General features: G+C 43.2%; 1 protein-coding gene across 1 annotated transcript in view; it reads right to left on the minus strand.

Annotated features, from left to right (window-relative positions):
• Window positions 1-16,088, minus strand: part of CD9 (CD9 molecule) — a 64,985-nt gene that overhangs the window by 20,845 nt on the left and 28,052 nt on the right. The window contains exons 2-4 of the mRNA XM_082254263.1: window positions 2,556-2,658; window positions 1,241-1,338; window positions 328-402 (exon numbers count right to left, since the gene is read on the minus strand). Of these exons, the coding sequence (XP_082110389.1) occupies window positions 328-402; window positions 1,241-1,338; window positions 2,556-2,658 (276 nt within the window). The remainder of the gene's footprint in view (window positions 1-327; window positions 403-1,240; window positions 1,339-2,555; window positions 2,659-16,088) is intronic.

A 16,088-nucleotide genomic window follows, 5' to 3' on the forward strand; every position in this document is an offset into this window, starting at 1 on the left:
TCCTATCTCAGCAGAAAGGGTCTGTCTCATTTGAAGACGAAACACTCTACAGTTTGAAACGGCCTCCTGAATGCCAAAAAAATGATCTTTGCCTAGGCTTTATTTAGGTCACATGAGGAAGAAACAGTCGCAGGTTTTTCTACAATAATAAATGTGTTCTCTTATTTATGTGAATTTTAAATGGCAGTCCTACTAGAGACAAGGTAAGGAAGGCATATGCATGTCATATTGCCTACCTTCTATTTACAGCAATGAAAGCCAACATTAATTAGCAATTCTTAACATTCCACGTAATTACTAATATTAATTAAAATTGCAAGTACATACCTTGTCCTTATTGGCAAAACCCCAGATTCCAGCAGCAATCTCAATGGCAAAAATAACCAGGAGGAAAGCAAAGAACTGTGGGGGGGAAAAATATATGACATGTCTTTCATTGTTTGGGTATTAATATAAGCCCGATATGTGCTCTATAGTTCTAACAAAGTGATTTTTTCATGGTAGTCCTCCTTGACAGACAGCTTTGCTTGTATTGGACAGGTGATGATTAGCCCTGACAAAGTGCCTTCTTGCCTTCCATTAGGGGATCTTGAGAAACTAAAAGACATACTGCACATGCCTGCTAAGCATTTCCTGCCTCAGTGACAAAAGCAAAAAGGCACAAAAAACAACCCCCCCCCCCCCCCAAAAAAAAAACAAAAAACACACACCGCTTTGGTAGGAGTTACACTAACATTTGCTACACAGGACCCTACATTCACTATATCTGGTCTCCCACAGTACACAGAAATTACATTATTTTAGTAAATAAAAGCTGCTAAATACCCTCTCATTAGCAGTAAATAGCAGTCTTGTGACTTCTATCAGTGGCTGGCCAAGCACTGGTTAAAGCGTGTAGTCTTTTTATTCTCCTCTGACTGTCCTATGAGACTGCATGACCCCTGACCCTCTGTCTGGTTAGTGCTGATAACATTCAATAAATACCAAACTGGGCATATGCAGAGTGCCTCCAAGGCTCTGTACAATCAGCAGATGGATTGGGGACTTGGAAGAAGGGGAGGATCAGACAAGACAGGATCAAACAGCCATTTTACACAGTGCTGAGGATTAACCCCTTAGGCTTTACTGCATATACAGACTTTACTATTGTAGATTTAGTAACACTTTAAAGCTCTTTATGTACTACTATGGGAATCGGTAAAGCCGTATTTTTACACTGCTTATAACATAAAAATATTACCAATCCCAGCATGCACTCAGACTCCTGAATTGCACCACAGCAACCGAGAAAGCCAACCAACATCATAAGAGCCCCTGCACCAATTAGGATGTAGACTCCTGTAAGAATAAAAAGAAAATTATATATATATATATATATATATATATATATATATATATATATATATATATATATATATATATATATATATATATAATGTTACTATGAGCATACAACTTGCATTTTGTCCTACTAGCAATAACAGCCCCACCTACTGTGAAAATATTCAGGCGGACTGCAAACAGCAGAGGATGCTTACTGCATTCATAGCTTCTAAATGTATTCCACTACAGAATAAGGCCTAATATGTCCCTTAGGGCAGTGGTCCTCAACTCTGGTCCTCGAGGCCCACTAAGAGGCCAGATTTTAAGTATTACCTTGGGGAGATGCAGACTAGAATACTGCAATCACTGAGCAGCAAATGAGATGACCTGTGATGCAATTTAGTTATCTTGCAAACCTGGCCTGTTAGTGGGCCCCGAGGACCGGAGTTGAAGACCACTGCCTTAGATTCTTGACTCCCATTTATGGGCTGATTCCCCTCCCGTTCCGATATAATGGATCAAGAAACCCAGGTGAGAACTAGAGACTGTATAGGGCCACCCAAGTCAATGACGAGTATTTCCAACCATGGCATAGATTTTTCAAATTGTTGTTCAACTTCAAACTGCGTCACTTTGTCCTTCTCACCTAGTGCCCTGAAACCATTTATCCCAAACCGCTAGATATAACAGTGGGGGTGGATCTGGTGGAGCTGTGCATAGTAACCAACCAGCTTCTAGATTTTATGGTCAAAGCTCAATTGAACAAGCTGATTGGTTACTATGCACAGCTGCAGCAGATTCTATGTGCACCAGTTTAAGTAAATCTCCCACATAAGGTCTATTTCCACCCATCTACAGCTGCCTACCCATTTATAGCCACTCTAGATTTGGCAATGTACAATTTAATTTGACTGTATAATCTTTAAATCCACCAATAATTATGTAGTGGAGGGTTAGCCTGACTGGCTATAAATTGAATGGATCATTTACCACATGGTTATTGGCAGATCAAAGGAGACTGCACAAGCCGACTTAATGAATGTGGTCAACTTTCAGAATCTTTCAGTTAGTCCAAGTATCAGAAAAGCTTAATCTTGGGATGCATGTACTATACAGGTATCCCCATTAGGAGTTAGTTATTGACTAAAGCTCCAGAACAGGCATACTTCCTTAGATAACTAGAAAGTGTTGAGCCAAGTAATGCGTGCTAGGAGTCCTGGATTCAATCTTACCAGTGTAAAATGAACTGGCGCTGGAATCTGCGTCAAATATGGGCTTGGTCTGGCCATCGAATCGGAGCCATAGTCCTATTGCCAGAACTGCTGTGCCCGCCAGCTGTGGAAAGGAGAGATAAATTTGATCAGATTTGATTCTTCATTGCTTAAGAAAAAAAACCAAACCACACACAAAATGGCAAACAATAAAAGGAAGGCCACAAAAGATGTACTTTTCCAAAACAAATCTGAAGAAAAAAAAAGGACCCTGTGTTTGAATTTTCTAAATGCCACCTACAGTTTTTTCATGCAAATAATCTATGGCCAAGAGTAAATATAGAAAGTTGTACACTAACTGCAAAATTTCAAATAGGGTTTTTGATAACATGAATAAGGGAACATGGTAGGTAATATGGATATGGACTATCCTACATTGCCACGCCTGCAAAAATGTATTTATATATGATCTATATTTTTCTCGTGTTCATTGACGGACACAGCTCCTGATCTTCTTGACCATTGGGTTATACTGCCCCTACAGGAAGAGTAGGACATTAGGCCGAAAAAGGACTTGGACTACGCATATGAGCAGTCCCAGAAGGTATACTCGGCACTCTCAGCTATAGGTACTCAGTTTTGTTACATGCAGTGTCAGAAGTACCGGTAATAAAACACCATAGAGGGGTGGGTGGTGTGTCCATCAATGAAGAGCAGAGGAATTGATTTTACGGTAAGTCAAAAATCCCATTTTCTTTTTCATTCATTGACAGACAGCTCCTGATCTTGACCATTGGGACGTCCCAAAGCAGTGTCAAACATGGGGGGGTGGGAACTGCAATAACAAATTCTCAAGGCTAAACTGTAGCCAGCCAGGTAACAGGAGCTCAACGAAAACAACTAGGGCCCACCTGAAAAACATTACACCCCCAAAGAGGGAACAAGCCCCCTAAACAGCAGCCTGCAAAACCTTTCGGCCAAAAGAGGCATTCACAGAGACCAACACACCACTTTATAACATTTTGTGAAAGTGTGCACAGACGAAAAAATAGCCGCTTTGCACACCTGCGTTACTGATGCCTGATGCCGAAAGGCCCAAGAAGCACTGAACGCCCAGGTAGAGTGCGCCTTCATAGGGAAAGGAGGAACCTGACCCTTAATCGAATAGGCCCGAGTAACAGTCTGTCTGATTCAAATGGTTGCAGAGGAAGCAGACAACCCTTTACGAGGCCCATCCGTATGCACAAAATAGGGACTTGACTTCCTAAAGACTCCGTAGCTGCCAGGTACACCCGAATAGCCCAAACCTGTTAATAGCCTATCAGACCACTTAGGGTGCATGGACGCAGACCCAGTTGGTTGGCTCGCGTCCGCAGCGGCCAAATCCACCCCAGACTCTGAGGAGACAGAATACAGGCGAGGGCGTTTCTTGCTAGGCCGCTTTTGAAAAGCCATATCAACCCTTGATACAAGTGACTGTAGGACCGCTGTCAAGGTCCCAAGGACAGACTGAGACCCAGAGGGTCCTGCAGTGTGAGAGTGGGTCAGGTGGTGATACCTGCTCCAGAGACTCCATGGTTAATTTGGAGACCGCTGCAAGGAGAAAAAAAAATGTTTTCCCCCTTTACTAAAAATCCCCCCACTGCTACTGCTGTGAGACTGCAAGACCCAGCGCACCAGCGGTGCTGCTATAGCAGAAGAAGCTGTATACCCGCAGGGACACGCCACCACCTATTCAGAGCTGGATACAGGAGCGCCAAGCTGCTTGCCATGCTTAAATCAGAAAAAGGAAGGGGGAAGCGCAGCCACTGTCAGTAGAGGCCCACCACAGGCTACAAGAAAATGGATGCCGCATTGACTCCAATGGGAAACTCCAAAAACATGGCCGCCGAGTCTGGGATCAGTGTCAGACTCCCACATTCTCTTCCTACAGCTCTGTTCCCATACCTTTGTACAGGTTGTCAGTTTCAGAGCCGCAGGGAGAGTGTATGGACTACAAAAAGGCGCATATATGCGCCTTTGCTGTCAATTGAAAAAAGACAAGCCGCCTTCTGCTTTGTTGGTAGACATTGTTATAGTTTCTTCATTCATAGATCTCTGAATGAATGATGCGGCTGTGCGGGCAAACAGCCACGCAGATTTTAAAATGAGATAGCAGCTGTGGGAGAGAGGAACCACCAGGTGCTGTCACAGGCTTAGGGGGCTGCTGCGCAGTACCATATTCCTAAAAGGTGACCCCTATCCTTTGAAACTGTAACCTAGGGGAATTTGTGGGATCATCAGGTGTTTTTAAACTAGCCATCCCAAGCACAGAAGCAGATCTTTGCTGGCGTAATTAGTCTACATCTCTGGGATTGCTGCAAGAAGTTACAGGACCCCATGCTGATGCAAAGTGTACCAGTATTGGTCCAATTTGCAGCCACACTCTGTCCAGCCCTTCTGTGTTGATTGACAGAAGCTCCCGGTAAGAGCCTCACTGCCAAAACTGCTGTGGACACAGACCATGAACGTACCTCCTCACCTTGTGTAAGGTTATACTAAGCCTGCCTGCTATGCAGATGCAACCCCCCACTACATTATAGGGAAGAAAGGTACAAAAAGGAAGGCTGGAAAAAAAATAAAGGAAAAAAAAGGGAGGTCCATTATTTTTGGTTAAAGTATATAAAGCTAGTGAACTGAAATTATTCAGATTGCTGCTGGATCTTAGGACACCAGAGCAAGCTGGAGAGGTTTCAATGAGTCAAATTGCTGTTCTCCACCCAGATTTTCCATCTAGATGACTCATCACTCTCCAGTTTAACAAAGGGAGCCATGTCTCTCTGTCTTACGTTCCTCTTACAAGGTTAGGACAGATCACTGTACAAACTGGTTCTACTCACTTTCATTCAACAGGTTCATGCTGGGCCTGTGGGAAACAGATCTCCTTTGTCATTGTTACTAAACATACCACCACTGCCTGACAGATTCCAATACACCCTGTGGGCTTAAAGGCAACCCATACTGCGGAAATAAGCTGCCTCTGTTGATCTTAAATTCTGAAAGTTCTGACTGCCTGGATGGCATGGTAATGTGTCTCCACCAGTGCAAGTTTCCTTAAAGAGTACCACCCACAAAGCCACAAAATTTAAATCCATATACAGTAAACCCCCGCTCCATCGCGGTTCAGTTTTTGCGGTCCCGGTATATTGCGTTTTTTTTTTTTTTATAATGTTATTTTACTATATAAATCATTAAAAATGAAATATTTTTGTGTTTTCCATAGCTCTTGCTATGTCTCTCAGTATTTTATGTGTTTAAAATGAGTTTCTATTGTTTTAAAAGTGTGTTTAAAAGACCTTAAGCGCCGGTTCACACTACCGCAACGCTACTTTAGGTGGCGACCTCCGAGGTCGCGTTGTGAGTAGCGCGCCGCGACCTCGGAGCGGCCACCACGGACTTCATAACATTGAAGTCTATGGCGGTCGCCTCCTGGTCGCCCCAAAGAAGCTCCGGACCCTTTTTCTAGGTCGGAGCGACTTGTGTCGCTCCTATTAGAACGGGTCCGTAGCTTCCCTATGGGAGGCGACCTGCGGCGACCTGTGAGGTGACCAGGTCGCCTCACAGGTCGCCCTAGTGTGAACCGGCACTAAAATGCTTTTACACGTACAGTGACAGTAAAAAAAACAAACATGCCTACAATGCATTTTAATAGGGTTTTTCTATTTCGCGGATTTTCACTTTTCGCGGCTGGGTCCGGAACGTAACCCCCGCAATGGAGGGAGGTTTACTGTATCATCTTTTTTAATAAACATAACTCTGATATCCCGCCGTGCTATACAGAGAACTAATCCACTGACATTCTCTGCACCAGAACGGCTCACACTTTATTATCCTCACCACAGTCATACATGGTTACACAGTAAAAAACAATATAATATCAAACCACTCAAATCATTATCTACGCCGCCAGATTTTAAATTTCAGGGAGTGCCTGACATTTATTTGTTTGAAGGGGCGTGACAGTACAACATACTGTTAACTTCACCAGGAACTCATTGGAAGCGGTGTATTTCTAAACAGGGGCCCTACCCTGACTACATCCACCACTGATCCAATCTTAACCACTTGCCGACCGCCGCACGACTATCTACGTCGGCGGTCAGCCCCTCACAGGCAAACTAACGTAGGGCTACGTTGCTTGCTTGTGAGGGTCTAGGGAGCGAGCGCGCGCCCCCGGAGGCGCGCTCCCGCTCCCGCGTGGTCACGGACCCCCCCCGCGCGTGTGACCAGCGGACCCGATGTCCGCCGCCCACTCGGCGATCGGCGGGGGAGAGGGAGAATGTCAGGCAGCTTGTGTAAACAAGCTGCCTGTCATTCTCCTCGCTGCAAAGACACTGATCACATGGATCTACTATGTAGATCCGTTGATCAGTGTCCTTACAGCTGAAGCCACAGCCAATCACAGTAGAAAGCACGCCCCTAGGGACACACACAGCCCCTCCCTCCCAAATAAAGTTAACCCCTTCACTACCAGTGTATTTTTACAGTAACAGTGCATATATATAGCACTGATTACTGTAGAAATGTCACTGGTAACCCCAAAAGTGTCAGTCAAGGGTCCGATCTGTCCGCCGCAATGTCGCAGTACCGCAAAAAAAAAAAAAAAAAAAAAAAATCGCAGATCGCTGCCATTACGCGTTAAAAAAAAAAAACAACAAAAATGACAAAAATCTTTCCCTTTGTTAGTAAACGCGATAACTTTTGCGCAAACCAATCAAAATACGCTTTTTGCGATTTTTTTTACCAAACATAGGTAGCATAAAACAAATTGGCCGAAAATATTAAAAAAATTTTGATTTTTACATTTTTTTTGGGGGGAATTTCATATAAAAAAATGTGAAAAATATTGTTATTTTTGCAAAATTGACGCTCTTTTTTTGTTTATAGCGCGTGATCAAAAAATCGCACAGGTGATCAAATACCGCCAAAAGAAAGCTCTGTTTGTGGGAAAAAAAGGACGCCAAATTCGTTTAGGTACAGCGTCGCACGACCGCTCAATTGTCCGTTAAAGTCATGCAGTGCCGAATCGCAAATTACCCCCTGGTCGGAATGGGGGTAAAATCTTCCGGGGCTTAAGAGCCAGTGGGGAAACAAAGTATTACATCTGAACTCCAGTTAAGATATGCATTTCATCTGTTGTAATGGATGTAATCAATGGTTATAATGAAATGCCCACCATATGCCTTATGTATATACGTTACTGCTGCAACTTATTTCCTTACTCAAAATGGCTGCTAGATCACCCCTTAAGGCCCCTTTCACACAGGCGGATCGTTCAGATCCGCCTATCATTTTTTTTTTGGCGGATCTGAACGGTCCCCCCCATGCATTCCTATGGGGCATCGGATGTCAGCGGAGACATGTCCGCTGACATCCGATCCGATCCGTCAAATCTGGACGGATGGAAACCCTATTTTCCATTCGTCCAGCGGATCGGATGAGAACGGACAGACGGTCCGTTCCCATCCGATTTCCCCCATAGAGATGCATGGGGAACTGACAGCTGTGTCTCCACACACAGAACGGAGACACAGCTGTCATCCTCCTGCTCAGCGGGGGATCGGCGGATCGATCCCCCGCTGAGAAAAACTGAGTCCATCCGACGGACGGAGTGTGTGAAAGGAGCCTAAAGCTTGACTGAACAGTCTGAAGCTAAAAGCGGATTGGTTACAATGCACAGCTGCTCCAGTTTTAGTAAATCCCCCATTGTGCCTAAAATGGCAACCAACACACAACAGACCATACAGCAAAGTGATCTAAAGGCCAGGTGTCAATTTATACAATTGTGACTGCTAACTGTACTTTTTTTTTTTTTTTTAAACAAAGTAACAATTTTTTCCTACCAATGTCGGAATGCTACAAAAGACATGACCCATACTAGAGTTGGGAAAAGTGGATATAATCATTTTTTTTTTTTTTTTTTATATCACCGCCATCTAGCCTGAACAAGCCTTGGAACATTTTGCCACAGTTTACGTAAGGCCCATTAGAGTATACAACAGCAGCTGTATTATTACCATCAGTACAGCCTTTTATTATTGCCAAGCTCGTAACTTGGATAAAAACACACGTCTGATCTGTTTATGGGAAAATGTTTTATAGGGAGCCGAAACTCACAAAAGTCAGTTTAGAAACTTCAAACCTTTCTGCACGCACTACCACTGAACAGATTGCAGAGAATATTAGAAAATCCTTGCTTTTATCTGATTGCTATAGGCAGCACCCTAAATTTCAGAACTACAGTGTTTGACTTTTCAGTTCTTCACTATCAGCTTGTTTGTGGACTAGGTGGGGACTGCTTACATGTTGTTATTAATTAACTTGTTTTGCATATACTGTATTCAGGTGATTTTTGTATATATATATATATATATATATATATATATATATATATATATATATATATATATATATATATATATATATATATATATATATATATACACATATATACATACATACATACATACACACACACACACACACACATATACACACACACATTTTGGATTTAGAAAATTTTAAAGCTGGTCAGACATGGATTAAAATTCAGCCGGATCAGCATGGACCAATGCATGTGTGGGCAAGGCTGGTTGTACGGAAAAATCGATCGACTTCTTTACAACCACTCTTTTGGGTTTTTCCCCAATCGAGCACTACCACCAGCTAAAGCTGGCAGTTCTGATCCTCGTTGTCAGAATACAATTACTCAGCAGGAAGGATTCCTCCCCTACTACATTGATGGGCGATTCGGGTAATTTAATTTTTCATTTAACCCGACGGTTGAACGAAAAAAATAAAAATGTATAGGTTGCCTAAGGCCACTTGCACATGGGACTGTCCCAGCTGCAGTGCACCATTCAGCCCCGCTGCAGGCAGCCTGTCAACATGGTACTGGCCTTTAGGACCTGTCCTTTCAGGGATGAGGTTCTGGAACACAGAAGGCCTAACAAAAGGGCCCTAACAAAAAGGTAAAATGCAGAACAGCATCCAGCTCCCACCAGCTGAAGCTAGGGACCGGCTATTTTTTTTTAAAGGCAGATACCAATTTTCCGGCCACCCTTTAGGCCGATAGCCTATATTAGGTGCCGATATTCTGCACATTTAAAGATTTTTTTTCTTTTATCACTTTTATTGCAGTCACAAGAAATGTAAACCTCCCTTGTGACAGTAATAGGCAGTGACAAGTGCCCTTTATGGAGGGATCTCGGGTCTAAAATACCCCAAACCCCTTCTCTGCACTTAAAAGCATTCACAACGCCAAGTTTTTTTTTTTTTTTTATAAATCTGGCTCCTTTAAGGCTCCAGTACCTGGAAGTGATGTCATGACATCACTTCTGGGTTTTTACATCGGAGACCCGATCAGAGCTGAATGCGGCTTTGTTCGGGTCTTTGGCCAGCCAGCGGACGTGCCAACTTGAAGGCGGCGGGAGGGGGGGGAACGCCCCCCTCCCGAGCGACTTGTCATTACAAGAAAGTTGACTGTCGGCTCTGAATGACTGTATTGGGGTGATGCCCCTAGCTGTAGGCATCACTCCTGTATAACTACTTGAAGAAATATCGGTCATATTGGCAAGTTAGTGGCTGATACCGATGCTTCAAAAAAAGTGAGTATCGGCCCCACCGATAATCGGTTGATCCCTAGCTGAAGCCCACCATAGACTTGACAGGCTGCCTGCAGAAGGGCTGTGCAAGGGCACTAATGCAGGTTGCTAGAAGTACCCTAGGAGAAGCCAGGGATAAGATGTTGCATCACTGTAGGGGGAAGTATTAAAAAGGTTTAGCTCCACTTTAAAGAGGTTGTAAACCCTCTCTTTGAACTTGTACCTATAGGTCAGCCTTTAATAAGGCTTACCTATAGGTACTGTAAATATCTCCTAAACTTGCACTGTTTAGGAGATATTTACTTTTAATGCAGCTGATGACGTCATTGGCGCATGCGCTCTGAAGGAACAGCCCCCCGTGCCGTTCCTTCAGAGCCCTGTGCCGTGACGCAATAACGCCTCCGGCCAATCAGATGGCAGGAGGACACGAACCAGGAAGGCTGAACATGTCGACCATCCTGTCGCTGAGTGGGCGGCACTGCGGGGGCTTTGTTCTAAGGAAAGTATTTCATAATGAGCCAGTATGCAATGCATACTAGCTCATTATGCCTTTGACTTACAGGGTTTTCTTTTTTTGAGGAGAGTTTTCTTCCTCTTTAACCCTGAACTCTAGGACTCTGTCCATCTTGTACTCCTTGATCTCGCTCCTCATGCTCAATTAAACACTGGTTTTTTGGGTGGAGCCATGCGCACAACCGATCTCGCATGCGCAGTCGAGTGTCGGCCATCTTGGTTTCTGGCAAAAAAAAAATAAAATCTTATCTTGGCGTTTTTTTATATGCTGTCTTGCATCTTTTATAAAAAGTAAGTGTGATACCTTTTAATAAACTCATATGCTTTACAATACTTCGCTATGCCAAGTCCTTATTTTGTATATCTGATCTATATGATCTACTGAGTGCGGGCAGGGGATTCGTCTCATAGTTTGCCAGATGTTACCGAGGTGGACGTCCTGGTTCCTGACACAGAGTTTATCCTCATCTGGCTGAGCATTTTCTGACCACCCTGAGTAAGGGGGTCATTGGCATTCTGTGTGGATATTCCGTGGTTTCTTTGGATCACTTCCCATTCTAGCACGGAATTTCATTTGGGACTGTTCTTTTATATACTTCACAATATTTTTTGAGGAGCAGATATTAGTACATTTCGCAGGGTACTTTTTTGGATTTATGGACATTACTCACTTAATATAGGATCACTATTAGGCTCCATTCACATATAGGTGTCCCAGAAAATGGGTAGAATCATTTATAAATAAAATTAGCGCAATTTCCGTAGGTTAATCCATGCTCTATGTTATTAGTGCGGCATGAGTACTGGACTCCTAAAAAATATAACTGATTTTATATGTGATAAAATAAATAAAATGTGAAATTCAGTTGATCAATAATAAAAAGAAAAGTGCAGGTGTGTAAATAAATGTGCCTAGTACAAAACCAAAATGCAAATGCTGTGTGTCTCTCTTAATGGTAGCAGCTATGCCAATATAGATTATAGAGCTCCATTAGTTTATATTCGTTCTTTCCAATATGTATGTGTTATATCCAAATTGAACTTCAATGTTAGATTTTGCTGATGCAATGAATATGGTTATATATTATACATATATATTATTATACATGGGTAGAGTCACCTTGTACTTTTTTTGGGCGACAGGCGTCCCGCGATTCTGTTTGGGTGATTTTTTTGAGCGACAATCACAGCAAAACCACGCCGTGTTTGGGGTGCCATTGCAATTCACGGGAATCACACAGGTGTCCCGCGATTTGCAATAATTTGGGGATTGTGGGCAGAATCGCGGCAATTCTGCCTGCGATTTGAGACACCTATATGTGAATGGAGCCTTATTGTCACATACTAACGAGATTTAGATATACATTTTGATTTTATGCCCCGCACTTTGTTTATTGGTTATTTTTTGGGGGAATTTTTTCTTTTCAATGAAAAGGTTGTAATCCTGGTTATAGCAGCACCACTGAAAAAATGCTTTGCTCCCAGGATCCAGGGGGCAGGATGTACTGTAAGTTAATGCTATACATTATATCCACAGGGGGAAATAACCAATACATTTACCATAATTTAATGGGGAAAACCATGTAATATATGTGACCAGAGCTGTGCTATGGGGGGGGGGGGGGGGGGGGGGACAGTGCTGTGCAGACAAGATTGGCATAGGTGTCAAGCAATGGTTGTTGGCAGGTCACAGCCTGGTGCTGTGCCGAACACACCCGCTCACAGGAAATTGCACACACGTCTGACTGGATTTCATAAAAAAACAAACAAACAAAACACACCTTCCCCCCCCCCCCCCCCCAAAAAAAAATATTCTGAATGAACTGCCGAGGGCTCAGAAGCCCAGAACTATGATGCAAACTGTCTCCCCCATTGGAGAGATGCACCCAACTTGTCCTGGTGAACACTGTAACCAACGCATAAGGTAGGGGTGGAAAATCCCTGAATGGTGAAGGTCATGTAGTCATCCAACCACCTCTCCACCTCAGCCATTCAGAGGAAGCCTTGTATTGACTGATAAAAATAGCAGTGGCGTGCAGCCCGACTCCATTTTGTTCCAGGAACAGGACAGAGTGTCCCCATACTGCGGTCGGCACACAGAGCTGTATACTGTATATAGCGGATGCGACATATGGTTTATACAGCGCTGACAGCAGCTGCCTTGTTTAGTTAAGGAAATAGGCCAAACTATCACTTTAAAACTATTTAAAATGAGAGAAAAGCTAGAATTAGGCTTAAAGTGGTTGTAAACCTCAGACATGAACTATGAACAAAGCAAATCCCTCTATAGTGTGTACTTGTTCCAATACAGAGCATTTTGTGCCATTTCTGTCTGCATCCTCCATCCTTTGCCATCAGCATGAATCACTTCTCACAAGTTTTCCTGACACCCAGAGAAAAAAGGTGACAGGGGAGGGATCTCCAGCAGCTGGACAGCCTCAGCTCTGTTCCCGTGTGCTGTGTGAAGGGTGGGGGGGGCCGCGGGCGATGTCCCTTCCTTCCAATCAGCTCTCAGAGCTCTCCTCACTGAGCTCTGCAGAGTGGAACTTTAGATCTCTGCTCCTTTTTCTGAACTCTCAGACAAGCTTTAAAAAAATTCAGCACTTTGAATAGATGTAGAGAATAGAAGACAGCAGACTACTACTTATGTAGGAAGATTGGTTTCATCCCTGTGTATCACAGGCCAGTCACTTCAATGGATATAAATGCGAGGGTTTACAATCGCTGAGCATAGGCGAGGGTTTACAATCGCTGAGCATAGGCGAGGGTTTACAATAAACAACAGCTCAGCAGGGAGCGATTCCCCTGTCAACACTGTCTGTGCTGATGGGGGGGAAATCACGGGAGTTTCTTTCCTTTGGCTGCAGGAAATAAATTTGCACCATCTATGGCCAGCCTTAAAGTTACCAAAACTATAGTTGATGGTAGTTCTAAAGGAGAATGTACAATCAGATTGTAGAGTGATCAGCTTTAGAGGGGAGAGGGAAAATCTGAAATGAGGAAAAGACATCAATCGCGAAAGGTCCACTTTAAGTTATTACCCAACCTATTAATGAAAGTTAACTATAAAAAAAGGTCTCCAATTTAGTTTAAATTGCATAAAAATTAAAAAAAAAACCCTTTAGACAATGTATACCCTCTGTTCCTGGATCTAGTGCCATCTTTCATGAGCCCCTCAGCGGTTTTTGTGGGCAGCCTCATCTCCCAAGAAATTATGTTGCCCTGATATTGTGCATGTGACCAATATTGCGAAAGATAGTAGTTACTGGTCGTCGTTCCAGCACAGCATACAGTTCGTTTTTGACCACAGTGATAAGAAAATTTCACAACTTTCAAATGAATTTAACAGCGTTTGTGGTTTTCACCTCGGAAAGTCAATCAAAATTTTAAAAACAGAATTTTAGAGTATCTTAGAACGACATTCGTCAACTCATTGAATGTACTGAGCATTTTTATACAAAACGCTCAAAAATCTGCTAGTGTATGAGCAGCTTAATTCTCAATACACCAGGGAGGAAAGCGCTGTCCCTTTTGTTCCTCTAAGGAAGGACGAGGCACCTGAACAGCTCTGTAGGATTGCTTCAAGTCACTCCATCATACTTGTCTGCCCCCTCTGCAATCCTATCTGCTCACAAACACAACACAGCTGTTGGCCGGCCTTGAAAACACAAATTCTCTTTAAAACGGCCTCCATAAATCATTTTCTGGCCCCAGACAACTGCATAAAATGACCTGCTAAGGAAAATAGTCTATTTTGGGTGTGGAGGTTTTGCAGCCACACCTGTTTGCTGTTAAAATAATTTGCGCCGTATCTAAGTGCCATTTATAAACACAGCCGTTCGATTATGGCAACCGTGACACATAAGAAATTAGTTCACTCCGAGGACAACTGAGAATTTGTATCCAGGAAGCAACTTTCTAGTGTGTATCAGACAAAAGGGTTAATTTTTATAGAGGATTTCACTCCATTTCTCCTGGAGACACCCATCACTAGGAATGACGTTGAGGGAGGAACCAACATTTTGAGCCAACAAAAATAGAAAAAAAAAAAAAAAACGGAGTGGAAATCTTCCAATGGGGACACCTGTTCCAGTGATCCAGTCCAAGAGGGTATCTTCCTAACTTTGGGAGAGATTCCCTCTCACTTCTTGTTGTCTGTATAGAGCAGTAATAGTGAACCTTGGCACGCCAGATTGGAACTATATTTCCCATGATGCCCAACTACACTGCAGAGTGCATTAACATCATGGGAAATGTAGTTCCAAAACATCTGGGGGGTGCCAAGGTTCGCCATCACTGGTAAAGAACAAGAAATGAAGGGAAATCTCTCAAACACACACTGCTTTAGGCCCCATTCACACTGTGCGACCTAAAAGTTACACAATTTTGACTTGAAGCAATGCCTGTGTAATATTGAGGTCTATGGACCTCAAAACCAATCACATTCAGACCAAAGTAGTGCAGTGACTACTTTGATGTCCCACAGATATGAATGGTACTCGTAAATCATGGAGCATGACTTGTGCAACTTGTCCAGTGACTTGGGACTGCAAAGTTGCATGACAAGTGTGAAAGGGGCCTAAGTTGTATAGGTGCTACAATTTTTTTTCCCTCGTTAAAGACACTATCCGGACTTTAGCTATGCTTTAACCCTTTTGCTGCCGCAAACATAAGGCCATAATTCAGGGTTTTGTCTTTTCTTAACACACTCACAAATCTCATAAGCTATAAGGTGGAAGCGATTGGAAGGCTGTCCTAATATCAAAGTAGGCGATACTTCCCTCCCCCCAAAAGAAGGGTCTCAAATCAATTGGCCTACCTTTCCCAAGAATTGTAGCAGTATTAAAAACGCAAAAGCAAACTTATTGCAGCTTACCAATTCATTTCTTAGAAGTGATTTCTTTCCCCCTATTTTAGGCTCTTTGTCCCCCCCCCCCCTCAATCTGGTGATACAGCCAGCCAAGTCTGTTTTTCAAAAGAACAAGCGCTCTAGCAGAATGCATCAGGTAACCACTTAGGCTCCATTCACACCTGAGCGTAAGGTTTTCAGGCGTTTTTTCTGACTTTTTTCAGGCGTTTTTTGCAGGTGTTTGGAGGCAGGCATTGACATCTAACAAAAACGCCTGTAATCTGCCAACAAAAGAAGCTCATGTACTTTTTTGAGCTTCAGGCGTTTTGCTTCAGGTGACAAAGCGCTCATATGTGAACAGGGGCCATTGAAATGAATGGGATTTTGCTTGTTGGGCATTTTGAGAATTCAGAGAGGAGCGTTTTACAAACTGAAAAACGCTCAGGTGTAAACAGGACCTTAATGACCAGAAGGTTTTACCCCCTTAATGACCAAGCCATTTTATGCAATTTGGCACTGCGTGACTTTACCTGGTAATTGCGCATGCAT

Source organism: Pelophylax lessonae (assembly GCF_965119305.1).
Source record: "Pelophylax lessonae genome assembly, chromosome: 4".
In the NCBI taxonomy this organism is placed as follows: Eukaryota; Metazoa; Chordata; class Amphibia; order Anura; family Ranidae; genus Pelophylax; species Pelophylax lessonae.